This window comes from Phoenix dactylifera, chromosome 1 (assembly GCF_009389715.1).
Source record: "Phoenix dactylifera cultivar Barhee BC4 chromosome 1, palm_55x_up_171113_PBpolish2nd_filt_p, whole genome shotgun sequence".
NCBI classification, from domain to species: Eukaryota; Viridiplantae; Streptophyta; class Magnoliopsida; order Arecales; family Arecaceae; genus Phoenix; species Phoenix dactylifera.
In genome coordinates, this window is record NC_052392.1 from 8,357,764 (window position 1) to 8,385,566 (window position 27,803).

Sequence of the window (27,803 nt, forward strand, 5' to 3'; positions counted from 1 at the left end):
TCACTGGAATGCGCATCAATTTGTAAGCATAGATCATCCATTGCCCAATCTAGATGCATGCTGATGAATGATGGATAAAAGAAATGGACTTGCATGAAAAAGCAAATCTCATGCATGGTGGTGGACCTTTGGCTTATCTTAAGCACATTCATCCATCATTCAACTAATGAGTAACAACCTAGTATAAAGTGTGCACTCTTCAACAATTATGACTTGGATTTTTGCAACTTATTCAACAGAGGAGATAACTAACCCCCTTTTGAAAGATATCCTGCAGAAAAAGAGTCTTTTTATTTTAGGCTACCCGCATCTACAGAGAAGACAATAAGACGGCAGATTGGGTAGCTGCGAGAGCCTTGAATGGTTTCATCGGTCTGAGTTTGTTTACATTTTGCTTGCTGATATGAGTGGTGTAACTCATCAAAGGTTTCAGTTTGGCTTTGCCCTTTCTCTTGTACCAAAAAGAAGAATTCTAACGACCCGGCATGGCTGGTCGCCAAGTTGCTTCAGAGAAGTTGGCAGTGGGGTTGCCTTCTCTTCATATCTTGCAACCGCATATGACCATCCATGCGTTAATCCTTACAATCGCATCGTCACTCCCGAGCCAGTACCGATCAAATACAGTACCCGTCGGATGCTTGAGATATACGCACCGCGTCAGATACGAGCGCGTGTCAAGTACTTGGTTGTGGGGCCCGCTGTCAACGCCCGCCCTCCTTAAAAAGGGTGGAGGTCATATTTGTTTGACCTTTCGTCTTCTGCGCCCGGTCACCCCCCCCTCCTTGTCTCTTCCCTTGATTTCGATCCTAGGGTTTCGAATTCGGATCGCTTTCTACTTTCTTTTGATCGATGGATGGCCTAGATTCCGTCGTCGATCCCTTGCGGGAGTTCGCCAAGGACAGCGCCCGTCTCGTCAAAAGATGCCACAAGCCCGATCGCAAGGGTAAGTCCCGATTCCGGATCTCCCATTCCGATTTGATCGATCTGTGCGATGTGATGCGTTATATCGCTTAGAATTTCTGTCTTCCGTCGGATTTTTGATTCTTTCCTTTGGATCTTGCGGGTTTCTAACGGATCGGGCCTGTAGAATTCACGAAGGTGGCGGTGCGCACGGCGATTGGATTCGTGGTGATGGGATTCGTGGGGTTCTTCGTGAAGCTGATCTTTATCCCGATCAACAATATCATCGTCGGATCCGGTTAGGTAATGCGATCCGTACGCGAGGGAGACCCCTAAGATTTAGTTTTACCGTAAATAATTTCCAACTATTGTTAGTCTTCGTAGAAAAATTTGATTTTGGTGAATTATTGGTCATTACGATCATATTTTTTCGTCCGTTTTCTGCAGTCAGGATCCTTGCTGTTAAATCGCGGTAATCTTTCTCTGAAAAAGTCAAGATTTTCTTTCTTTTTGCTTGTTATCATCTTATGCCCTTTGGATGTGAAAAATAATTGCTTTTGCTTTGGTTCCTGTAGATTTAGTGGACATTTTTTGCAGCTCGTCAATATTTGATGTATGTTCAGAGATTATAGGATTTCTACACCGTTGACATGAAATTTCGTGCTAAACTTATGCCCTTTAGATATGAAAAATAATTGCCTTTGCTTTGGTTCCTCTAGATCTAATTAACAATTTTTGCAGCTGGTCAAATATTTGTTGTCTTCTCAAAGCTTATAGGATTTCTACACCATTGACATGAAATTTCGGGCAAAATTGCCCTTTAGATATGAAAAATAATTGCTATTGCTTTGGTTCCTGTAGATTTAGTTAACAGTTTTTGCAGCTGGTCAAATTTTTGATGTCTTTTCAGAGCTTATAGTATTTCTACACCATTGACATGAATAATGACTACTGCTTGTTGGTATGTTTATATTTGTTTTACATGTTCAACTTGTGATACAAATAACTGTAAGGAGTCGTCGATTAAGTTGATATCTTGTCTCAGCACCTTGTGTGAATACATGGAAGGGTTGATTTACATTGGAAATGGCGGATCAAACCCATCACATGTTATATCATTTTCCTTATGGACAAGGAGCTATCAGTTATGGACATTGTAGAAAGTTAATCAGTGCTTACATAGGTTACATAATTTATCAAATAAAGGACTTGCCTGCCCTTAGGAGATTAGCTTGGGTGAATCCAGAGTGCAGATGAATTTTGCTATTTGGTAAACATTGTTATTTGTGAAAGGAAAAGGCCATTGAGCACTTGCCAGATTGCCCATTCCCATTCCATAGTAGGAACTATTACCCCAGAAAAAAAGGCTGTGATCCCCTTGTTTCATTCAGACAAGCAACTGGCAGATGATCTCACTGGTGCTATATAGTATTATTCTCTGTGAAAAAAATTATCATGATATGATGAAAATAGAAGGGATTGAATAATGATTAGGATTAGCAAACTTCTTGTCGATAAAATTTTGCTTAAAAATTATGCAAATACACAAGCTTCCACTTCTTGGAAAGAAATAAGGCCATGCATTTTTAGGCTTGTTGAATATCTTTCTCTCTCTTAAGCATGGTAAGTGTTACAGCAAGAAGTTAAACACTTTGTGGCAGTTTTGTATTGTTTCTTAGGTAGAAGGTAAATCAGTTAACTTCCTGTATTTATTTAATTCCCCCTCCCTCTTTTGAATGTCGTAAAATGCTAAGGAGGGCTACTTCTGGAGGAAGGATTTTGCATTACTTGGACAGACACTAGAGCTACACCATAGATGGAGACCGAGGCTACTTTTTGGTCAAGAAAAAATATTCTTGCATTCAGTGTGTATTTTGCAAGTGGCCTATTCTGCATTTTCAGTTGTGACCATACTCAAAAATGTCTGTAGCCATGAGAAACTTTCTGGTAATAGCTTGAATGATTTATTAGTGTAACTCATCCTTGTGCTGCAGCAGAATGACTAGAAGATGGACTTATATGGAGTTTCTGGTTTGAGTCTTGACTAGGTGTTGGAACACATTCGTGTGTGGAATCAATGAGGTGGAGCTCTCAAAATACTCAGCATGTGGAAGTGCTTAGAAGTATTCATGTAAAAAAAAAATGCAAAATGTTACAAAATAATACAAAAAAATCCAATTTGTTGTTTTTTCTATGAAATTCATGATATAAAGATTCTTATTATAGTAAACGTTAATATTGGTACTATGCTGGAATTAACTTCATTAAAATATATTACAACAAAAGTTGTTAGCATGAAGCTGATCGTACAGGAATAAGGGCAAGATTTTGGAGCAAGTACAACATCTTAACCGGAAGATTCTAGCTACTAAGTTAACCATATGAGGGCCCTTAAGCATCTTGTCCATGCGAGGCATCATTTATATTACCAAATACAACATCTCCTATTGATGATGTACATGCCGTAAAGCTTGAACAAGTCTATAATTCAATTTTTGTGTATAATATTCAGATGCTAATGATTGCGTTGTGTATGCATAGGTTTTACATTGGGAGTATAGAATGCTTTCATTCTGATTTTTCTTGTGAACAATCCTCCTTTTGAGTTTTCTTGGGAACAATCTTTCTCTTGATAAGCCTTATGAATGCCTCCTCTCTCCTCTCGTTCCTACTTATTCTATGCTAATTTCTATTTTGCTAGGTCTTTGTTTCCTAGCAAATTGACATTTATCTTTTTGTTCCTTGATCTCTTTGTATTTGTCTATCTATCATGTTTTTTCCAAGTCAACAAAACTCCCTTCCCTTCTTTATTCTCTTTTACATAATTCTGTTCATTTTTCATCAGAACATCTTGTCAAGGAACTGTTTGTAGGAAGTCCCTCCGTTTCACCTGCTGTAATAAGTCCCTCTGTTTCACAGCAATTTTTCTTAGCTCTCTCAATTCTCATTATCCATGTTCGGCATGGTTATGCTTGCCTCTTGGGAGAGGAAGATGTTTTTCTCATTAAGAGGAGGAATCAAGCTTTTAATCTTCTCTTCCTTACTGTTTTACTCTCTTTTTTTCCCTCCAAATGCTCCTAGCTAATTTTGCAGATGTAGAGAGATTATAAGATAACTTTCTTTGTGAATACTAACAAAAAGAAGTGATGTAAAAATTTTCTTTGCGATCATCTGAGAGATTGATAAATTGAAATTTGGCTCTTGCTTCTGATGAATATGACAATTTTGGGCCGGGAGTGTTACATTTGTTAGAAAGTTAGGCAAATCATTTTAGCAAGAAGTATCTTCAATCTGCTTTATGGGGTGATGCTTGTAAGACTGAAGAGTGCGCATGGCAGGACCATGGGAGGGCAGGCTTCATTTCGGAAAGGGGAAAAAATTTTGAATGGATGCTACCATTTAAAAAGCTTGTGCGAACTCTGGAGGATGCCATAGTTATCTTGTTTATTTAGTCTTTATGAACTCTTATGAGAAACTCACTAATGATTTCATCTGGGAACTTGCCATTGAAGAATTGAGTAGGAAAAAGTTATTCACTTGATTGGTCCAATGTAATTAAATGAAGTTTATATTTGTTGATTTAGGTAGGATATGCATGGGTCCAGGATTTGCCAGATCTTTCTCTTCCAAGTCTAAAAGGTTAGGGGAAAAACTTCAAAGAGTCCTCTAGCTCAGCTTCAAGCATCAATGCGTAGGCTCCATGATGGGTGATTTCTTTTGTTGGCTGGCAAGCCAATGTCAATCCTGACCTATGACTAACACTTGCTAAAAATATTACCTTCAGAAGGCCTTCAATCCATTATTGGCATTATGTACTGGATGGTTGATGAGATCACCACTTGCTTTCTTCACTTTGTAATTAGTAAAACATGTTTTCTACTTTTCTCATGAAGGTTGATAAACTTGCATTTCTGTTCCCATACATTTTAAGGATGCTTTCTTCAATTACATGAGACACAGCAATGTAGTATTTGAAAGGAGTTGTTGAACTGATGTCATGCAGCTATCCATCCACATTCTGTAATTTAGATCTTTGCATTGCATCATATTCATGTTGGTATGCTGCACGGCTTCACAATATACATGTTCATCTAACTCTGCCGTGTGCGCTTTTGCTTGCAGAGAATGAGTTGTTCGAAGAAGAGACAAGGAGAAATGGCACATTACCAATATATAACCTCCAGCCTCTTTTGACTCTCCGAAGGACAATTTTTATACTAAGAATCCATTATTCGTATTAGACATTTAGTTTAAGCAGATTGGTTTTGTGGTCAACTTTCTTAGATTTTTTTTTACAAAAAAATTGAGCTTGCTATATACAACAATTTTGTGGTGGACTCATTTTCATTGAATTTAATCTGGCAGCAGGCCGTGTTAAAATCTTAACAATTCCTCAGGCATCTGCCTGTTGCTGATTGTTGATTTATGACATACTTTCTCAGCATCAATGGCTATTTCCTTGTGCTCTCTCTCGAAGAACTAACGGGTCTTATCTTTAAAGAAATGGCTAGAGGATTCATGTGGATAATGTTATATAACCAGTTGATCATGTTTGGTTATCTGTAAAGGAGGCAGCCCAGGAAGAAAAAATGATTAGAGCTTGGTGGTTGCATCTTGCATGAGATAATGCACTTTAGCTTTAATCTGATACACCTGAATTTTAAGAAATTGTTGAAAAGAAGATCAGAGGAGGCACCGGTAACAGTGATATCTACAAATCCTTAATATTAAGCACAGAAAGGTCATTATGACGAAAAATAATGGAAAAGAACGATAAAACTTACTGCCTGGTACTGCCTTAATCGAGATAATAAAATATTATTTTTTGAACTGTTGGAGGGATTTGATTTTGAATATTGAAATGTAATGTTTTCTTCAAACGTGAAATAAAATGTTTTTTATTAGGTAACAAATATGCTTATGTACTGATGTTTTTTCCACGATGATTGCAATGTTTTAAGGTTGCAGCAAACTTCGGCTAGAGTTGAGTGGTTGCACCCTGTTTCGAGTTCTAAACTTTTTTGGAGGTCTTTTTCGGCAGACGGAAGGAGGTAATTCTTGCATACTTTTCTTTAAAATGACTGGTATTGTTTACGGGTAAGCCACTTAACAAAATCATGCGCTATCTGAGCGAGCTTTTTGGAATCCAAGACCTGTAAAAGGGACGTTATGCTGTTTGTAGTCGAACCGGTGAGATATTGATCGCTTGCGTTGGCATCTAGTGTGACCTTCCGCGTGAAAACGAAAACCAAACCGGCAATCATCATTAGCCGTTTTTCCTAGTTTTTCAAGCAAGAACAAGTTTCTTTCTCCATCCAAATAGGATGGTGCGATTCCACGTCTCATATGTTCTTATTATTGACCCTAATGGATACACTCCACCAATATGTTTAAACAGAGTTGAATGGTACATGCACACATTCTTCTTGTGAATGGAAAGCGCATACATCGAGTGAAGACTCAAGAAGGAAATGTGAGTCCCACCAACTAAATAAAGGATTACTAGATGCAAAAGTGATTTTTCTTTTGGGGCTAAAATGGATGATTCATACAATTCTAATATGAATACATCCAATAAAGTCAGAAAACAATAAGTTCCGGAGCGCCCTAGGCAACTTTTTTTTTTCAACCCACAGACCACCCTCGGAGTGAGGGGCTACATATGGGGTCACCCAGTCTGCAGTTCCATTAGCCTCTTTGAACACGCGTAGCAAGGGGCGAAGTGTTGGAAGTTTTTAAATTAAATTATTTGTAGAAAAAAATATATAAAATGGGTTTTTAAAAATATATATAAATAAATAAATAAAAAAACCTTGGCCCCATAACTAACCCAGCCCTCCCCGGTCCCCATCCCACGCTCCTCCCTCCTCACCTCCTTTCTCCTTTTGGACCAAGATGAAAGGGCAGCCCTGTCGTGGAGACCTATAAGGGTGACCCAGCCAACAAGGGCTACAGTGGACTCGTTTCCTCTGCTGCTGGGAGACTAGGAGAGCTGGAGAGGAGGGCCTTGGCCTGTTAGATGCAAGATTTCCAAATGATCTCGACCGTTGAATTTCGAACTCATTTGGACGTGTTAAGTTATGAGCTCGTGAGCTGCTCGGGCTCGAATTTAAACAAGCCTCATTTTAGCTCGGGCTCGTTTGACTAATGGGCCGAGCCGAGCCCGAGCAGTTCGGCTCGTTAACAGCCCTAGCGATGATAATATAGGAGTAGTTTTTGCGATGTGACCGATTCCAGGGTTTGTGGTAGTGGGGTGTGGAGGTGGAGATGCTCTTAGGCTGGTTCCTTGCGGAGGAGAACTCGCTCTGCATTGAAAATAGAAGAGGATTCAATTAGAGCCCCTTCAGGGGTCGCTATGCCCAAACTTTGTCCAATCTAACCATGTCTGCCTTTGTCATATGTCCCTCGCTATTAGGGCTATCATGCTTATTTAAACCATATCTCAATAGTTTAGTTGACAGCTAGGAGCAAGCACCATATAGATTAAAGTTGATAGAATCAAAACATACGAGAATCACATGACTTTTGTCGAGACGAAATACAGTTTAGTTATTAAAATTACACTAACTTGGCACTCAAATTGAACAGATAGAATTCGATCATAATGTGAATAAGCAGACTGAAACGATCAAGTTTTTGCCATGAAAGATGATTGGTAGAAGATCAAGATGGTCATACCGATCTCAGATTCCCAAAAATAGAGGATTATAGCGTTAGACCGAATGAGGAGAGACGGCCGATGCAAGCTATGGTAAGATAAGTTAAAGACTGATAAAACAGGACTATCAATCTGGTAGTTACAGAATGATCGTGCTTGTATCCATGTATTTTGCGGAGACGGTTGGCAGCACTTACCAAAGCCATTGAGTGGAGGCCAGATATGGAAAGCAATCGTTGCACTGAATAGTTATTATATTTGAGGGCAGTTATTTTGTATGAGCATAAACAATGGAATTGTACTTTGTAAAAAGGACTCATTCGATAATCAATCTAATCAATTTATCTTTACCTTAGATTTTTACTCTAAGAATAGATGTAACTTAAAATCTCTATTGTTTTCTAGAGCTACACCCTTACTGTAGCCTAGTGTTATACCCTTCTGCTATAGTTCAATGCCACACCCCTATCAAGTTTCATCTTTTCCAAATAATCGTATAATGGTGGCGAAAGTTTACAAAGATTAAGGCCCTAGATCCCCACTGCTTTTTATCTTTTCTTCAACCTACCTGTTTCTAGGTAGCCCAACTCCCGTGGCATGCCCGCGTACACATCCAAGCTTTACCCAGACAAACTTGGCGGCGGGTTTTCTTCCCCAACCTATCGAATTTTCTGAAAACCCCGAGTTCCGTGGTGCATCCGAAATGGAAAAGAAAGGTAGCAGACTCCTTCACGCTAGCTCGCTCTTGTCGTTGAAGAAGATCGGTAGCATTTTGTCGCTCGATGGGGGGAAAAGACCTCATTGTGAAGACCTCATTGCTCGATGGGCAGAGAGGAACAAGTAAGGCAAATCGATGAGAGACCCCCAGGTTTTGGTACTAAGAGTAAGATAGTTGTTATTTTCTCTCTCTCTTGTTACTTAACCAGAAATCTTTTAGGACTTATTTGGTTTGTGACAAGAACAGAAGGAAAGTTATGGTCCACAAAAAAAATAAAGAAACACCTTATATTTAGTTAGAGTTTTCAAAAGAGAAAAATAAAAAAAATAGTTTTTTTTATAAAAATAAGATTTACACATTTCATGGAAAAAAAAATTATAAAAAATATGAAAAAGTCCAATTCCTATCACTTAAAAATTTAGGTATTTTTTTTTTCAAAAGTGCCCTAAAATTTTTAGAGAGAATAACGAGTTATTTTATTTTATTAAGAATATAACATTTTTTCTACAACTTTTCTAAAAAAGTTAATGCTCAACCAAATATAAGCTACTCTAATTCATATCACTTTTTTATATTCAACTAAACATACAAAAGTCACTTTCTATATATTATATACCTGCCTTCCTAGGAAAAATATTCTAATGGGGTGAAATTCTTCTTGTGAACTAAATAAGCACTTGGTTAGTGTAAGGCCCCATTTGGGAGAGTCTTTGGAGGGCCAAAAAATACTTTTTGGCCCTACAACAACACTTTTAAATAAAAAAGGATGTTTGGTAAAAATTTTGAAAAGCTGTTTTAGCTTTTTTAGAAAACTAAAAGCAGCTTTTTGAGAGAAGCTCTACTTTGGAGTTTTCCGAAAAAATACTTTTAGGCTCCATTAGGAGGCTATTTTTTTTTACCAAAATATCTCTAATAAAATATAACAATTATACACTTTGTCCTTTTATAATCCTAAAAATCTGCTGGAGTTCTAACAAAAAAATTCTAGCCGTGGATAAGATCCTTTTCCATACGGAAAATGTATTCTTCTTTTCTATTTTTGTATCCATCCTTTTGAATCATGTTTTAGGAGAAAAAATTTATAATTTCTTCTCCATTCCTTCCGAAATCCATCGTTTTTTTATCGAATTCACGATCCACGGTGAGGTCTTCCTCAGACCGTGATGCATCAGGAGGTTATGAACCGCGACATCGTGGTCCACGCAAAGAAGAGCTAGACCGCGACATCGCGGTCCAGGCTCAAGTCGGGACCGCGATACTGCGGTCCTCCTTTGAGCATGGACCCCGACATTGCGGTCCACGCATTAGAAAATATGGACCGGGATCGCGGTTCAAGCTCAAGTGTGGACCGCGGCATCGCGGTCCATGCTCAAGCGGTGTCACGGTTCAGGCTCAAGCGTGGACCTATTGAGCCTGGACCACGACACGCGGTTCTTTAGGAACGCTGGACCATTTTCCGGCACCATGGGACTTCATATAGGATGCGAGGATTCGATCCTCCTCTAAGGATTAGCGTAGAGAATGCGGTTCTTCAGAAAGCTCTACTTTCAAAAGCTTTACTGCCAACAGCTTCTCCAAACATGGCCCAAGTGATAAAAGACTAACAGAAGGGCCATTTTGTATATAAAAATAAATTTATTTGAATCAGTTGGTAAATAGGTTTAAAAAAAGGGGACCTATGCAATATTAACAAATTTTTGGCTCCGATATGTATAAAAAAAAAATCTATCAAAATAAGCAACTTGTTGGCCTGCTTCAAATTTCCCAATCTTCTCAAATAACATAAATTTCCTTCAAATATTCTCTGAAAGATTCTATGCGATGATAGAAACCATCCTATTTCAGCAGTATATCGGTCAAGAATGTCCAAATCACCTAACAATGACACACACAAAAAAAAAATGACAGCACCACTTAATCTGCCATTATTCCCAGCTATGATTGAATGTTCTTCCAAACAGATGCATACTGACTGTCTTATTACCCATCATCTGAAATTCCATGTGTCGCCTCAATCCATTTTTGAGTACTTTCCTCGCAACCAGCAGCCTGGTCTCATACGGTTTTCTTCCCCAACCTCACCAGTCTAATTCTCCCTTCTTACCTTACCAAGAGGGCAGTCCAAGGCCGAAGAAAAGGTCCAAAAGAGGAGGAATAAAAGAGTCTACGTTCCTCACGCTTATCCAATCATCCAATAAAGTTAATAAAGAAAGCTAAAGTAGTGCCGATATTAACCCATTCCAAACCCATAAAGGGGAAGCAGCTGTACCGGACGCCAATGTGGAGAATTTGACTCCTCTAATGACCAATCCAGTGGCCGAGACCAGCATCTTCTATCTAAAACAGCAAAGCCAGCACGACCGCCCACAATGGCATTATTTTGACTTGGAACAAACAAGATAAGAAGCCTTTTTTTCTACTCTTTCCTTTTCTTTTGCAGCCACGCAGCTGTGCCCATATCTGATGCAGCGCTGCGGCACACGGCACGTAAACGCCTGCGTCCGGGTTTCCCGCCGGGAGTCACCTACTGCCCTCATCCGCGTGGACGGGGTTGGGGTGTTACGTATTTGACTGGGTACAATGTTGGGATCGTGGCATTCTGCGAGATGAGGACTTTTCAGAAGGTCACCCTCATGCATGCTTAACTGCAGAGTTCTGATGAGGTTCGACGCATTAGTGCTAGTATGATGATCGCACCCATTAGATAGCTTTCAGACTACTGATTCAGATACCATCTTAATGCTCAAATATTTTCTTTACTGAATTTCATGGACATATCTAGTAGACTCGAAATGATTGAATCTATCCAAATTACGAAAAAAATAATATAGAGATAGACTTTGCTAAATTCTTCAATTAACCTAAACTCTTACTTGTGTGATTCTTTCATTTGCATAATTAAAAATACCTTTTTTTTTTTTTTGAAGATACATGCTTTAAAGTGCTAGTATAAAATAGTTCCCATTTTATAAACCGTAAAAGTGCCCAAAATTAACACGAGGTTAAGCAAATCTGGCTCTCTAGACTTTGTCCTCCCAGCCTCTGTTGGTACATGTACCTACCATGGGAAATATGTCTTATCACATTCAAATTTTTTTTTCTTCAAAGAAAGCATTTCAAACTCGCCATTAGTCGATCAGATTTTATCCTTTCAACTTGAACCAGTCATGCTTCATGCCTGTCCAACTCTGGTTGGCTGCACAGTCCATCGTCACATCATTGTTCTCTCAGAACATTGCTTCCACATGGCACCGCCCAAGGTAAGGTCCACCTCCATATGGTTTCATTTGGATAGACGTGAACGTCAAGCTGTTTGTATCAACAAGTGGTCCACAGAAGTGGAAAGCGCCTAGAAATTGATTGATAGAAGAAAATTTCTTGATAATGTTAAGGTAACCACAAAGAGATTAATTTCATTCAAACCATGTTAATGACTGCGTCAGAAGCAGTTTGAAGGGTAGACTTATTATTAAGGAAGCAATGCCCATATAACAACATACAGTAAACGTAGAACAGTGCCTCACAAGATATGAAAGAAACGTGAGATGAGTGAGATCATATATATATATATATATATATATCTGTAATCTGCACCTACAAAGAAAAGCTGAAGAAAGAAAAAACTTTTTCTGTGATATATACAATAGATAGGATGAACTGGATTTTGAATACCAGCCACAGCTCCAGTATAATGGCTTGGCTAAATAATCCGAAAGAAATCAGCTTATTTTGTTCCTTCAGGTAGATCCAAAGCATTCCTCAATGCAACAAATCCTCCACCGGGCTACCAAATCCACAATATCGAATAAAATGGCTTTAATAGCTTCCTGCTCCATGAATTATGAGTGTCTCCACCAACCAAGTGATGACCAACCTTAAAAACTTATTATACTTAATTGGACCTCAAAACCAGATGTTTTAATGGACCAGGTCTGACAGACGAAGAAGAAACCCTTCGTTTCGCTCAGAGAGATCCTTCGAATGAGACTTGACGTTGTGCTGGTCTGGGTAGCTGCGATGATGCATTGGCCAGACCTTGGAGCATCTTTACGACGTCGACCGTATCATCAAGATAGTACTTAGCCTTGCTTGGTTTCTTACCAACGGTGCATGCAAAGACTTCAGCAATTGCTGGCAGTGATGGATTATTCATGGAACTCATGATGCTCTCAAACATGTCTTCATCAGATCGATCATCTCCGATGCATAATACAAAGTCCGGTGGTTTTCCTCCACTCAACATGGTCGCAATAAGATTTTCCACCACCACACCTTTGCTTATACCCTGCACATGATCCCACGTATATAAGCCGACAAGTTTTCTCCGTTCTAATTTAATAGCTGAAGGCAAAACAGAGAGGGAAACATAGTTTTCTTTCAAAACGAAAAACACCATTAGAATGCAGGTCGGACAATTTGAAGGCATGGCCCATGCAGATACGGAGACTTGTTTACGAAATCCAAATCAGAGCATGTGGGGACAAGCTCTTATCTGTGGTTAAGAGATAGGGCTAGCAAAATATGAGGTAGGCAGAGATTCACTAGAAGTCAATCCTAATCAATGCACCTTTAGTTTGAAAGCTACACTCAATTGATCATGATCCATCATGGATATAAGATAAAGTCATTCTTTTGTCTGAATTCAAACTAAACAATTCAGAAAAGGTGCTGAAAGCATAAAAGCCACAGTAGTTCTTCTTCTTACCTGAGGGTTTACTTCTACAATATGCTGGCCCCTTTTCACAGACACAGGTTCGTTGGCAAGCACATTCTCTAGATGATCAAGGAGTTCTTTTGCCTGGCACGACCCAAAATCAGGATCAGCCTCTTGATGATGCCAGACTAGCGCACTTTCTTTATGTTCAATGTAAGATCCATCGGTTGCCTCCATGTAGAGCCTCATTACAGGTTCTGCAATCTTTTTCCAATCAAAGTCAGCTGTTAACATGCATGACTCCCAAGGAGTATCCCGACTCCACCTACAGCAAAGGAAAAACAATTCAAGACAGGCTTGTTGTTAGTTGTCAGCCATACAAAATCCATGATCCTCCCTTCCGTTCAAATGATAAGAAATAGAGATGCCATCACTTATTTACACATACATGTTATGAATTGCAACAAAAATAATAGATTACAGACTATTACATTTCTAATTGGAAATAGTTACAAACTACAAAGTATGATACACCTCATCCCTGCTCCTCAATAATGAGCTTGGATTTGCTGTATTTCTATACTGTAACAACAACTAAAATGCCAAACTAAGATTACATCCCATGATCCAATTGAATCCAATTTGACATTCGAAACACTTCGGTAAAATACCAAATCAATCTTCGTATAGTTCAATTATCAGAAAGCTGAGAACTGCTGTGATCACCAATGTGACTCGTGCTACTTCTGTCTCTATTTGTAGGATTCACACATTCCCTCTCTCATCTTCTTATAAATGCACTTTGCATGCAAGATCCTAATTCAGATGTATTAATCTTTTCTCTGTGCTTTGCAAAAACCCTAAACTGAAAGGTCGATACTGCCACATAGCTTCATTTAATTACATATGCGCATGTACTTAAAAATTTTACAACTTATCACGAAGGGGCTCTAAAATGGTATGTCTGAATAATCTCGTAGTAGAGCAGTTCATATTTCCACACCCTACCAATATCGAGATAATTGTTTCATTTGGTTATAAGTCTTCTACGGTAACTAAGATTATATAACAGAGTATCAAAGCAAATGCCAGAATCAAAGAACTTAAACACAAATTCTTACCTTGTGAAATATCCATGCTCAGCAGAGATTCCTAACTTCTCGCATGGAGCGAACCACTTGCTCAACTCGTCCTTCCCTCTGCCGCTGACAACAAAAACTACATTCTTTGGGTCTGAGCACAAACTATTCAAGATTGAAGTAACTTCATTGCTTGGTGTTTTGTCGATCGAAGACTGCGGCATCATTGTCCCGTCGTAATCTAGTAATATGAGCCTGCTGTTTGTCCTCCTGTACGCGGGGGCTATATGCTCCACCGAAAGCCTTCTGAAATTAGGACCAAGAGCAACCACGCGGAAGCTCATCCCAAATCCAATCCCCCAACACCTCCTGAGGAAATGGTCCTTGCATGCCCGCTGCAAGTCCTGATCGAATGACCTCGCCCAGTAGGCGACATCATGAGAGCTGACATACTTATAGTGCTTCTCGTGCCGCAGCTGCTTCTCGGCCTCCAGTGTTGTGATAGCCAAATTCATGGCCTCTGCCACAGCATCCACATTCCATGGATTGACCCGAATTGCCCCACTGAGGGATGGGGAGCAACCGATGAACTCCGACACCACGAGCATGCTCTTCTTGGGAGATCCCTCCAATGCCAGGCTCCCCTGACGGCACACGGTGTACTCGTAAGGGACGAGGTTCATCCCGTCCCGCACCGGATTCACCACGCAGCACTCGGACACGGCGTAGAAGGCAACCTTCTCGTAGGTGGGTACCGGGCGGTCGATCACGACGATGGGCTCGTAGCCAGGGCGGCCAAACCTGTCGTTGATCCTCTTCGTGATCGACCGGGTCTCGTCCTCCACCTCCTGCACGTCCCTCCCCTGGCTCCTCGCCGGGTTGAAGATCTGGACCAGAACCACCCGGCCGCGCAGCTCCTGGTGCTCCTCCAGCAGCCGCTCCATCGCCAGAAACTTCAACCCGATCCCTTTGAACAGGTCAACGTCGTCCACGCCAAGCAGCAAGGTCTTGTCCTTGTACCTCCCCGTGAGCTCCTGGACCTTGTCGGCCGCCTCCGGCGACGCCATGACGGAGCGGAGCTGGCCCATGTCGACCCCGACGGGGAGGATCTTGATGGTGACGGTGCGGCCGTAGTACTCGATGCCCATGTACCCTCGTTTCGACTGGTAATCGAGGCCGAGCGAGCGGGAGCAGACGGAGAGGAAGTGGCGGGCGTAGTCGAAGGTGTGGAAGCCGACGAGGTCAGCGTTGAGGAGGGCGCGGAGGAGGTCGTCCCGGACGGGGATGGTGCGGAAGATCTCGGAGGTTGGGAAAGGGGAATGGAGGAAAAATCCGAGCTTTACCCTGGGGAAGCGCTTGCGGAGGAAGGTGGGGAGGGCGAGGAGGTGGTAGTCTTGGATCCAGACGAAGTCGTCGTCGGGGTTGAGGACCTCGGTTAGGCGGTCGGCGAAGAGCTTGTTGGCCGAGAGATAGGAGCGCCAGAGGGATAGATCGAAGCGGAGGCCGCCAAGGGAGGAGGGGGAGATGGGGAGGAGGTAGTGGAGGAGGGGCCAGAGGTAGTGCTTGCAGAAGCCGTGGTAGAAGCGGGCGTGGAGGTCCGGGGGGAGGAGGACGGGGACGCAGCGGAACTCGCGGCGGAGCTGGGCGGCGACGGCGTCGTGGTGAGCTGGGTCGAGGCCGTCGGGAAGGCCGCGGAGGGTGCCGACGTGGAGGACATCTACGCCAGGGGGGAGGCCGGAGCGGAGCTGGAGGACCAAGGCGTCCGGATCGTAGGAGAACGACCAGCCAGAGGGGGAGGCGGGGTCAGGAGTCGCGCGGAGGGGGAGGTGGTGGGAGACGATGATCCGGCGCTCCGGCAGCGGCGACGGCGACGCCGGCGGTGACTCGTCGGTGGCGGCACCAGCGGAGGAGAGGATGCCGGGGTCCGCCATGACGCGGGGGAGGCGGGCCGGGTGTCGGGGCGGCGACGGGAAGTCGGAGTCGGCGGGGGCCAGCTCCAGAAGGTTCGGGTAGGACCGAGAAGGCATCTCCTCCTCTCCTAACCTCGTCCTTCTTCCCTCTCGTTCTTGTTGTTATGGGTTGGGAATTAGAGTCAGGGGTAGGTTCCGGCTATCGGTGGGTGTTGCAGACGACGACGACGAAGGAGACGGGTTCATCCGGCGAGGGTTCAAAATGCGGTCATCTTTATCTTGGTCTCTTTTTGCTTCTGTGCAGCGATCGGAGAACCAGAGGAGAATTCTCGGTTTTCTTCCTTCTTTTCCGTCTTCCACACGAAAACGAGCTCCTCGTCGGAGAGGAAGATAGCGAGGATAAAAAGAAGAGGAATGGATGAAGAAGGAAAGGGGATAACGTCGGGGTACATAGCCTTACGAGGTTGGCTACCGGCGCTAGGCAGTGGGCTTTTAGATTTATATTTCCGAAATGACGAAACTGCCATCGGAAGGAAGGGGTATTTTAGGAATTCATGAGATTTGTGGTTGGCGGGTTTGAAGTTGGTCCGCGCGGACTCCGTGATTGAATGTTCCATTCAAATCACGTGCAATTATTTTTTTTTATTTGGTCTCTACCATCTTTTCACGCGCGCATAAAATTTTTATGCGCTATCACTCTGATCTGCCGTTGCTCGGATCTTTTAATTGCATCCTGCCCGTCAATAAGTGGAGTGGGAACGGGGCGTTTTTCTCCTCCGACGCTTGACTGGCGCCTCGGCCGCATATAAACTTGTATGCAGATCAAAAAGTTAGACAGCCGTCAAGCGTAGAGTTGGGTAACGGGCCGTGCCGGGCCGGCCCGGCCCAGGCCCCCCGGGCCAAAACTCTAAACGGGCCGTGCCTGGCACGGCCCGCTTATGAAGCGGGCCGTGCCGTGAGGCACGGAAGGCAAGCCCGGCCCGGCCCCCGGCCCCTCTATTGGTGGGCCGGGCCGGGCACGGCACGGCACGGGCCGTGCCAGGCACGGCCCGTAACGGGCGGTAATGGGCCGTGCCAGGCACGGCCCGCAACGTCTCTAAACGGGCCGTGCCTGGCACGGCCCGTAACGGCTCCAGACGGGCCGTGCCTGGCACGGCCCGTCTGGAGAGGGGGGAAGAAAATAGCCGTTTCCAACGGCTATTTTCGGAAAAAAGACGGTTTTGCCCCTCCCAACAGTCCTATACGGCTGAATTGAGGGGTATTTTGGGAAAAATTTTTTTTGGGCTTCTATAAATAGCCCATTCCTCCCTCATTCTCACCACACCAAACCTCTCATTCTCTCCTTCTCTACTGCTATTATTTCTCTCTTCTAAAGTGCTCTTCTAGCAATTTAATTTTTAGTTTGTTCAAGTGCTACACAAGAGGAGGTTCCTGTTGAGAAGAGAAGGTCGCTTCTGTTGAGAGCACAAGAGGAAGCACGGAATCTCGGCGCTGCCTCTGCCCTCCGACCCTCTACTCAATTCCTCCTTGCGGTTAGTTTTTATTTTTTGAATTAATCATAGATATGTCATCTTTTGAGGAAAGTCAGTTTGGCATTCCTGTTTCTGAGGGGGAAGAAACTAATCCCCAACCCCCTGTTCCTAGTTCCTCTAGAACTGGTGAACCGAGTGAAGGTCAAACCTCTTCTCGTAAGAGGACTAGTACTGTATGGAATGAATTTGATAGAGTTATGGTTGAGGGAGTCTGGAAAGCTAAATGTAAAAAATGTGCCAAACTTTATAGTTGTAGTAGTAGTGGGGGAACAGGGCATTTAAAAAGACATCAAGAGAGTCATAGGATGCATGATTCTCATGCTCAAACTCAAAGTAGCCTTAATATACAAGGGGGATTACTTGTAGGTAATTTTGCAAATAATCATGAAAATCAAAGAAAAGCACTTGTAAAATGGATAGTCAAGGATGAATTACCTTTTAGTTTATGTGAATCTTTTAATTTTGAAGAATATGTTCAATTAAACCTACAACCTGCTTACAAAAGAACTAGTAGGCGTACATTTAGAAGAGTAGCTATGACCAATTTTTTAGCAATGAAACAAAATTTAATTGAAACACTTTCTACTTTAAATGTAAAAATTTCATTAACTTCTGATATTTGGTCAGCATCTGTAGGTAGTAATTCTTTTATTGCCATTACTGCTCATTATATTGATAATGATTGGCAATTAAATAAACGTATTCTTGCTTTTCGTGCTTTTGATTTTCCACATTCTGGGCAACAAATTTCAAATATAATTTATCAAACTGCATGTTCATATAATATTAATGATAAAATTATGTCTATTACTTTTGATAATGCATCTAATAATAATTCTGCTGTTGTATTATTAAGAGACTCATTGCATCCCATATTAGATGGAAATTTACTGCATATTAGATGTGCATGTCATATCTTAAATCTTTCTGTTCAAGCTGGCATGGGCATGATTCAAGATGTGATTTCAAAAATTAGAAATGCAGTTTCTTTTATTCATGCTTCTAGATCAAGACTTCAAGAATTTAAGGAATTATGCATAAATCATGGTAAACGTTTTAAAAAATTTAAACTTGATGTAATTACTCGTTGGAACTCCACATATAGCATGATACATGATGCATACCCATATAAAAATTTATTAAGTGCATATATTAATGATCGTGGATTAGGATTTACATTGACTGAAACTGATTGGAATAAAGGAAAAATTTTGGAAGATTTTTTGCTTAGTTTTTATAATGCTACCAATGTTCTTTCTGGTATTTATTACCCTACTTCATGTTCATTTTTACAACAAGCATATATAATTAGTCAAAAATTTGCAGAACATAGATATGATGATGTTTTAATGCCTATTATTCACCTAATGGAATCTAAATGGAATGAGTATTGGGACAGGATATGTCCTATGCATAACTTAGCTGCTGTATTTGATCCTAGAGTTAAATTAAATGGCGTGCTAATTTTACTTAATGCATACGCTGAAAATATGAATCAAGATGCTGAATCTGCTAAAGATGAGGTAAGACAACTTCTTTATGATATTTATGCTATATATGATGAAAAAATTCGTGGATCTAGAACACAAATACAAACCTCTATTCCTCCTTCTAGTAGTTCTCGTTCGTCATCTATTTTTTCATTCATTGCACAGAGAAGACACACACATGCTTCAAGTTCCTCTTCATCTTCTTCATCTTTAAGTAGTGAACTAGAATTTTATTTACGAAATGATCTTCAGTCTGCATATGATGAAAATCAAATAGAGAATCTAGATGTATTATCTTGGTGGAAGAGTGTTAGAAATCAATATCCTGTTATGTCTGCAATTGCACGCGATATTTTAGCTGTGCCGATGTCCACGGTAGCATCGGAATCCGCTTTTAGTGCAGGTCGGCGTGTTCTTGACGAAAAGAGAAGTAGGATGACGGGCGAAACGGTGGAGATGCTTCTCTGCTTCAAGGATTGGCTGGATGCTGAGGCAAGACTTCAAGATAAAGGTGGACATAATACAACATCCTCTGATGATGATGATACAAACACTACTGAAGACTGAAGACTGAAGACTGAAGAGTGAATACTGATTCACTGAATCACTGATGATTAGTAAGATTTCTTAATTTTTTATAATTGTACATTTTTATTGTATTCTGGAGGTCAGACCAAGGTCCAAACCTCGGCCCTTTCTTAGTTTCTTATTGTATTCTAGAATCTAGAGGTCAGACCAAGGTCCAAACCTCCCTTCATGTACCATTTTGATTGAAATTAATAAACTGGTAGGGGTCTATGCCAAACCCCCCACCATTAAGGTGGCTTTATATTCATAAATCAAGATTTCTTAGTGTTCATAATTTATTAATGTATTAAAAAAATTTTATCGGGCCGAGCCGGGCCCAGGCCCGGACCGTGCCAGGCCCGCGTGCCAGCCCGGCCCAGGCCCTTATGGGCCGTGCCGTGCTGGCACGCGGGCCGTGCCGTGCTTGGCCCGCGTGCCTAGACCGGGCCGTGCCGGCCCAGGCCCGAAGCGGGCCGTGCCTGGCACAGCCCGCTGGCCAGGATTCGCTAGCCCAGCACGGCCCTATCAAAGGGGCCGTGCCAGGCACGGCCCGTCACTGTAGCTGGCGGGCCGTGCCAGGCACGGCCCGCTTCGTGCCGTGCCGTGCCGGGCCGTGGGCGGCCCGGCCCAGTGCCCATCTCTGACTCAAGCGGGATGAATACTCGCCGGATTTAAACTGAGATCCAGTCAACATGAAAGTCGTCGTAGAAACGCAATTTTTGAGATTTTTTTATGTTATGTTTGGTAAGTGTTGGGGGGGAATAAAGTTTCCCCCCAAATGACATAAATGCCCCTAGGAAGCCGTACAACCTCCGACCCCGGACAGCCGAAATCAGCGTCCGACCTCGGAACGCTCGGCCACAAGACGACCGACCCCGAAACCTCCGACCTAAGAGAAACCCCGATGTCCGAGGACCGTACTCTAACACCCCTCCGGCATTTATTGCGCATGGCCGCTGTAATCTTCCGGCACACTCAACAATAAATGCGGATCTCCGGCTTACTCAATAATAAATGCGGATCTCCGACTTACTCCATAATAAATGCGGATCTCCGGCTTACTCCACCAATAATGCGGATCTCCGGCTTACTCCATAATAAATGCGGGTCTCCGACTTACTCCACAATAAATGCGCATGGCTCCTGACATCTACGGATCCCTAGCTCTCCACGGCAAATCGACCCAGCAGGGTCTAGTCGACTATGATAAGTCTCTGATCTCGGCCATACCGCCGACATCAGTGCAATGATTCGCCTGACCGAGCGCCGACCTGAACAACATGCCAAGCCGTACTACGGCCTCGCCCTGTTACATCACAGGTAAACCGACCCCCGCATATAAAAGGGAGCCTTGGCCTCCCAAGAGAGGATTGGAACATTCATACACCCAAAAATCACTGTTTATCTCCTTCTCCCCACTATTTGCCCCCTCCCTGACTTGAGCGTCGGAGGGCCGGCGCCGGAGAAACCGGCCACCGGTTCGTGTGCAGGCACCCGGACGGAGGACGCCGCCAGCCAACGGATCGCCGCCCCGCTGCGAGGACCTGCTGTTCCTTCTCTCCGACCGCCCCGGACGGAGGACGCCGCCAGCCAACGGATCGCCGCCCCGCTGCGAGGACCTGCTGTTCCTTCTCTCCGACCGCCCCGGACGGAGGACGCCGCCCGCCGACAGACCGCCGCCCCGCCGTGAGGACTAACAGTCGTTCCCTCTCCTCGGCCGAAGATTGCCCCCGGGTCCAATTTCCAGCAACAGTTGGCGCTAGAAGGAGGGCACCGAGTAGCAGTCATGAAGTTGAGAAGTAAGGGAACCTCTAACGTCTTCCGGCGTCCCCCGCAAAGTCCTGGACACTCCGTCCAGAATTCTCCAACTCCGGCTGACCCAGCTCCTCAGGTCCAGCCGGAACAGTTCAATGCCCTGGCACAGCAAGTCCAGGCCCTGGCCGCCGCCGTTCAGGGCCTGCGGCGCGTGGAGGCTTTACCGGCACTTCCCCCGCAGGCCCAGGCCCTGCCGGAGTGTCTCCCCAACGACCCGGTTCTCCCCAGCCAAAATTTGCATGACTCCTCCAGAGCCAACAATGGAGAACGAGCTTCTCCCCGGAGAGAGTTACCGGGAGAAGGTTTCGACCGGAGACCCCAACTTTCTGAGGCGGAGTCAGCCCCGGATCACCGTGAGCTGGCGCAAACCACAGCGACAATCCCACGGGTGGGGGAGCTCGACCGAAAAGTCGAGCATCTGGAGCGCCAGATTGCGGCACTCCACAGCAAGAAGGCAAGACAGGAAGGGGACTTTGAGTTCACTACCAAGTCCCCCTTCTCCCGCCAGATCGAGGACGAGCCAGTTCCCGCGAGGTTCAAAATGCCTCAGGTGGAGCCCTACAGCGGAATCACCGACCCCCTCGACCACTTGGAGAGTTATCGGGCCCTCATGGCCCTACAAGGGTCCTCGGAGGCCATACTCTGCAAGGCCTTCCCAGCAACCCTCCGAGGGACCGCTCGGCTTTGGTTCTCTGGTCTGAAGCCGAACACGGTGTCCTCTTTTGAGCAGCTCGGCAGGCAGTTCGCCACCAACTTTGCTGCCAGCCGGCGCCAGCGACGGACATCAGACTCCCTCCTGGACATCAAGCAGAAGGAGGGGGAATCCCTCAAAGAGTACCTGGACCGCTTTACCGCCACCACATGGGAGGTTCGCGAGCTAGACCAGTCGATAGCCATGTCGGCTCTGAAGACTGGGGTCCGCTCCTACCGATTCCTCTTCTCCATCGAGAAGAGCTTCCCGGCCAACTTCACCGAAATGCTGGCCCGAGCCCGGAAGTATGCCAAGGCCGAGGAGGCAGTCGCCTCCAGGCGGGGGGCAATCGAGCCCACCTCGAAGAAGCGGAAGAAGCGCCGCGAGGAGCGCGGTCGACAAAGGAGCTGGTCTCCCCGCCGAGAGAAGAATCTCCCCAGACTGAGGAGCCCGCCCCTTCAGCAGGGGCGACCTCAGCAGAGGACACCTCCTCGTCCGAGGTCTCCACCACGGCCCCGGACGTACCAGGCGAGGTACGAGAACTATACACCCGTCAATGCTCCTCGGGCCGAGATCCTGATGGAAATTGAGGGTCGGGACTTCTTCCGACCCCCGCCTCCTATGCGAGACACGGGATTTCCCCGAAATTCCAGGAAGTACTGCCGCTTCCACCGAGATCGCGGGCACGACACGGAGGACTGCTTCCAACTCCGGGACGAGATAGAAGCGCTCATCAGACGGGGAGTACTCAACCGGTTCGTGAGGAACCGACATGAGGAAAGGAGGCCGGCGGAGAATGTCGCACCAACCGAAAATCCTGGCGGCAACAGGCCTATCGCCGGCACCATCAACATGATTGGGCGGACCTCGGCAGGAACAGCCGCCCAGGGAGCACCCCCGAAGCGCCCGCGCACTGATGAAGTCATCTCGTTCTCGGACGAGGACTTAGAAGGGGTCAAGACCCCTCACGATGACGCTGTGGTCATCTCAATGATTGTAAATAGGTTTGATGTAAAGCGTGTCCTAGTTGACAATGGAAGCTCAGCCAACATTTTGTACTACCATGCCTACCAAAAAATGGGTTTGACAGAAGGACACCTCCGGAGAATCAATGCCCCGCTGGTCGGGTTTACCGGAGATGCGGTCCCGGTTGAAGGTGAGGCTAGCTTCCTTGTCACAGTTGGCCTCGCCCCCCGGGAGAGCACTGTGAGGACGGACTTCCTGGTGGTCCGTCTGCCCTCGGTCTACAACGCCATCCTTGGGCGCCCAGGGTTAAACGCCCTTCGAGCCGTGGTTTCAACTCGCCATTTGCTCATGCGGTTCCCCACCGGCCAAGGAGTGGGCGAGGTCCGCGGAGACCAACTGGTCGCCAAGCAATGCTACATGGCGGCCCACACAGTAAAGCAACCAGCCGAGGCACCAGACCGCCCGATGGGCCCTTCACTGCCCATAGAAACCCTCGATGCGAGGGACACCCTCTGGAAGAAGCAAGTAGAGCCCGGTGAGCTCCTTATTCAAATCCCACTACAAGAAAATGTTCCCGAGCTAACCGTGCGGGTTGGCTCCGGCCTCGGCGCCCATGAGAGGAATCGCCTCGTCAGCTTCCTACGGGACAACGCTGACGTCTTCGCCTGGTCGCCCGCGGACGTGCCAGGAATTGACCCCGAGGTCATGGTCCACTGACTCCAGGTGAGGCCAACCAGCAGGCCTATAAAGCAGAAGAAAAGAGGCTCCGCCCCTGAGCGACAACGAGCTGCGGCCGAGGAGGTGGACAAACTCCTCGGAGCCGGCTTCATCCGGGAGGTCTCCTACCCGGATTGGCTCGCCAATGTAGTCCTCGTAAAGAAGGCCAACGAAAAATGGCGTATGTGCGTGGACTACACCGACCTGAACAAGGCCTGCCCAAAAGACAGCTTCCCTCTCCCGAGTATCGACCAGCTCGTCGACTCCACTTCAGGACACCAACTGCTAACTTTTATGGACGCCTTTTCAGGATACAACCAAATCCGAATGGCGCCAGAAGACGAGGAGAAGACGGCCTTCATCACCGACAAGGGCACCTACTGCTACAAGGTGATGCCCTTTGGCCTGAAAAACGCTGGGGCCACCTATCAGAGACTGGTCAGCCAAATCTTTAAAGACCAGATCGGCCGGAACATGGAAGTCTATGTGGACGACATGCTGGTAAAGAGCCAAGCGGCGGAACACCACATAGCCGATCTCAGCGAGACATTCGCCAAGCTCAGAAAATACCAAATGAAACTCAATCCGGCGAAGTGCGCGTTCGGAGTCACCTCGGGCAAGTTCCTGGGTTTCATAGTGACCCAACGCGGAATTGAAGCCAACCCGGAGAAAATCCGGGCACTGCAAGAGATGTCGCCTCCAAAGACAGTTAAGGAGGTGCAGCGGCTCGCGGGGCGGGTAGCTGCCCTGGGAAGGTTTGTTTCTCGATCAGCCGAGCGTTGCCTCCCCTTCTTCAAGAGCCTCAAACGGCCGAAAGACTTCCGGTGGACAGAAGAATACCAGCAAGCCTTTGAAGAGCTTCGGAGCCTTCTGGCCTCTCCCCCGCTGCTCACCAAGCCCCAGAAGGGCGAAATTCTTTACTTATATCTGGCCGTCTCCCCAGCTGCAGTAAGCTCGGTCCTCGTCCGGGAAGAAGACAAGCTCCAAAAGCCGGTCTATTACACCAGCCGGGTTCTCAGGGATGCTGAGACCCGATATTCTAAACTTGAGAAGACCATCTTCGCTCTCATCATCTCGGCTCGGAGACTCAGGCCTTACTTCCAAGCCCACACGATAGCTATATTAACCGACCAGCCTATGAAGCAGATATTGCAGAGGTCGGATCGTGCGGGGAGGATCGCCAAATGGGCGGTCGAGCTCGGGGAATTCGACCTAGAATATCGGCCCAGGCCGGCTATCAAAGCTCAGATACTCGCCGATTTCATCGTGGAGTGCACCCTTCCGGACGACCCCGAGCCGCCATCTGAGTCCGTGGAGGAGACCCCGAAACAGCCATGGGTCCTGCACTCGGATGGGTCTTCGACCCCGGGGGGCAGCGGGGCTGGACTTATCCTCACCAGTCCAGATGGAGTGGTGGCCGAGCAAGCTCTGCGCCTCGAGTTTCCGGCCTCGAACAATGAGGCCGAGTATGAGGCTCTCATCGCCGGGCTCAAGCTGGCGAAAGAACTAAAAGTGGGAGACCTGACGGCCTTTAGCGACTCCCAGCTGGTGGTGAACCAGGTCCAAGGAGATTTTGAAGCTAAAGAGCCATCCATGCAAAAGTATCTCCAAAAGGTGCGGGAACTCACATCTGCCCTGAATTCTTTCAATATTCAGTATATTCCCAGAGCGGAAAACCTCAGGGCAGACCAGCTATCCAAACTGGCCACCTCCCGCATGAGCGAGCTTCCCAAGGGAACAGCGCTCGAGTATCTTCGGGTCCCCAGCACGAAGGAACCCGAGCCCACTATGTGCATCGACTCCGAGCCAAGCTGGATCGACGGGCTCGTCTGCTATCTTCAGGACGGAACTCTACCTCATGACGAGACGGAGGCTCACCGAATCAAGCGCCAGGCTCCCCGGTATGTCTTGTACGAGAATAAACTCTATCGACAATCATTTACTTCTCCCCTTCTCAGATGCCTCCGCCCCTCCGAGGCGGACTACGCCCTCCGAGAGGTCCATGAAGGGATCTGCGGAAATCACCTGGGGGGTCGAGCCTTGGCCCATAAGATCCTGCGGCAGGGATACTACTGGCCCACACTCCAGAAGGACGCAACGGATTTCGTCCGCAAGTGCGATCGGTGCCAACGAAACGCCAATATCCAGCGCCGACCTTCAGCTCTGCTGACCTCCATCATCGCCCCCTGGCCGTTTGCCCAATGGGGGATCGACATCCTGGGGCCCTTTCCCCTGGCCACCGGACAGAGAAAGTTCCTGGTCGTCTCCATCGACTACTTCACCAAATGGGTCGAGGCCGAACCTGTTGCCCGGATCACCGAGCAAAAGATGCGGGACTTCGTGTGGAAGTCTATAATCTGCCGATTCGGACTACCCCGTATCCTTATATCTGACAATGGTCGACAATTTGACAATGTTCATTTCAGGGAGTTTTGCTCTGAGCTCGGCATTGATCATCGCTTCACCTCGGCTGCCCATCCCCAGACAAACGGGGAAACTGAGGTAACTAACCGAACTATTTTGCAGGGACTCAAAGCTAGGCTTGATCGGTCCAAAGGACAGTGGGTCGAGGACTTGTACAATGTCCTTTGGGCGTACCGGACCACGTTCCGACTGCCCACGGGAGAGACCCCCTTCAACCTAGCATACGGCACTGAGGCCGTCATCCCATTGGAGATCGGCTTGCCTTCTCTGAGGGTGGAGCATTACGACCCCGATACCAATTCCTCCCAGCTCAGGAGCAATTTGGACCTCGTCGAAGAGACAAGAGAGGTCGCCCGGGTGCGCATGGCGAGATATCAACAGCGAACGGCCCAATACTACAACTCCAGAGTTAAGCCCAAGCTCTTCAAAGTAGGAGACCTCGTCCTCAGGAAAGCCGAGGCTTCTCAACCAACCGAGCAAGGAAAGCTCGCCCCAAACTGGGAAGGACCGTATCAAATCGCCCTGGTACAACGGCCAGGGGCGTACAAATTGAAGTCCCTGAAAGGGACTCTGATCCCACGAAGCTGGAACTCCGAGAATTTACGAATGTACTACCAGTGAAACCCCAAGGGGTTCAAGATAATCAGGATAATGGACTCAGCTCCTTTTTCTGCAAATATTTCTCTCATTTTGATGACTGTAATCCTCTTCTAATATTGGGTCGTCTGTGATCCTCAGATTTCCCGGCCAAAATCGGGATGCCTCGAGGCTCGACCGTAGAGTCCCAAACTCCCTCGACCTCGGGAAGAATCGCAGGACGGTGAAACGTCGACTGGTGCAAGATTCCTCGACTAAGGTCGAGATGCCCCGAGTGTCGACAGTGCGTGCCCAGACCCCTCGACACTTCGGGAAGACGGGGTAGTACCTTCGCAGTCCCCCGTGGCGCTCGACACCAACAACGGGGTAGTACCTTCGCGGCCCCCCGTAGCGCCTCCTCGACTAAGGTCGGGATGCCCCGAGGGTCGACCGTAGAGAACCAGACTCCCTCGACCTCGGAAAGGTGCCGTGAGGGGTGGAAAGGGTGGCTCCACCGGGGGCGCCACAAAGTGGACCCCCGGGAGCGGTCGACGATCCCCGATCCCCGAAGCGAGCGATCCCTCGACTAAGGTCGGGATGCCCCGAGGGTCGACCGTAGAGAACCAGACTCCCTCGACCTCGGGAAGCGTCGCCGGTCGGTAGAGCGTGCCCAGACCAGCCGACCTGACGAACGATCCCTCGACTAAGGTCGGGATGCCCCGAGGGTCGACCGTAGAGAACCAGACTCCCTCGACCTCGGGAAGGCGCCGTAAGGGGTGGAAAGGGTGGCTCCACCCGGGGCGCCACAAAGTGGACCCCCGGGAGCGGTCGACGATCCCCGATCCCCGAAGCGAGCGATCCCTCGACTAAGGTCGGGATGCCCCAAGGGTCGACCGTAGAGAACCAGACTCCCTCGACCTCGGGAAGGCGCCGTGAGGGGTGGAAAGGGTGGCTCCACCCGGGGCGCCACAAAGTGGACCCCCGGGAGCGGTCGACGATCCCCGATCCCCGAAGCGAGCGATCCCTCGACTAAGGTCGGGATGCCCCGAGGGTCGACCGTAGCGAACCAGACTCCCTCGACCTCGGGAAGCGTCGCCGGTCGGTAA

The 27,803-nt window shown here is 46.6% G+C and overlaps 2 protein-coding genes across 3 annotated transcripts; one reads left to right on the forward strand and one right to left on the reverse strand.

Annotated features, from left to right (window-relative positions):
• Nucleotides 1–743: 743 nt before the first annotated feature.
• LOC103699398 (protein transport protein Sec61 subunit gamma-like) lies at nucleotides 744–5,348 on the forward strand. Of its 2 annotated transcripts, none has more exons than XM_008781420.4 (3): nucleotides 744–943; nucleotides 1,088–1,203; nucleotides 5,023–5,348. In XM_008781420.4, exons 1-2 carry the CDS (start codon nucleotides 850–852, stop codon nucleotides 1,201–1,203), a joined length of 210 nt encoding a protein of 69 aa, XP_008779642.1. In that variant the 5' UTR covers nucleotides 744–849; the 3' UTR covers nucleotides 5,023–5,348. The 2 variants fall into 2 exon arrangements, with proteins under 2 accessions (XP_008779642.1, XP_008779648.1); XM_008781426.4 differs by lacking the exon at nucleotides 5,023–5,348 and adding an exon at nucleotides 4,485–4,893.
• Nucleotides 5,349–11,826: 6,478 nt separating this feature from the next.
• Nucleotides 11,827–16,376, reverse strand: LOC103699387 (probable alpha,alpha-trehalose-phosphate synthase [UDP-forming] 9). The gene is made up of 3 exons (XM_008781408.4): nucleotides 14,052–16,376; nucleotides 12,982–13,255; nucleotides 11,827–12,561 (listed from the first exon to the last, which is right to left on the reverse strand). The coding sequence occupies exons 1-3, from the start codon at nucleotides 16,034–16,036 to the stop codon at nucleotides 12,241–12,243; spliced, it is 2,580 nt and encodes an 859-aa protein (XP_008779630.2). The 5' UTR covers nucleotides 16,037–16,376; the 3' UTR covers nucleotides 11,827–12,240.
• Nucleotides 16,377–27,803: the final 11,427 nt, after the last annotated feature.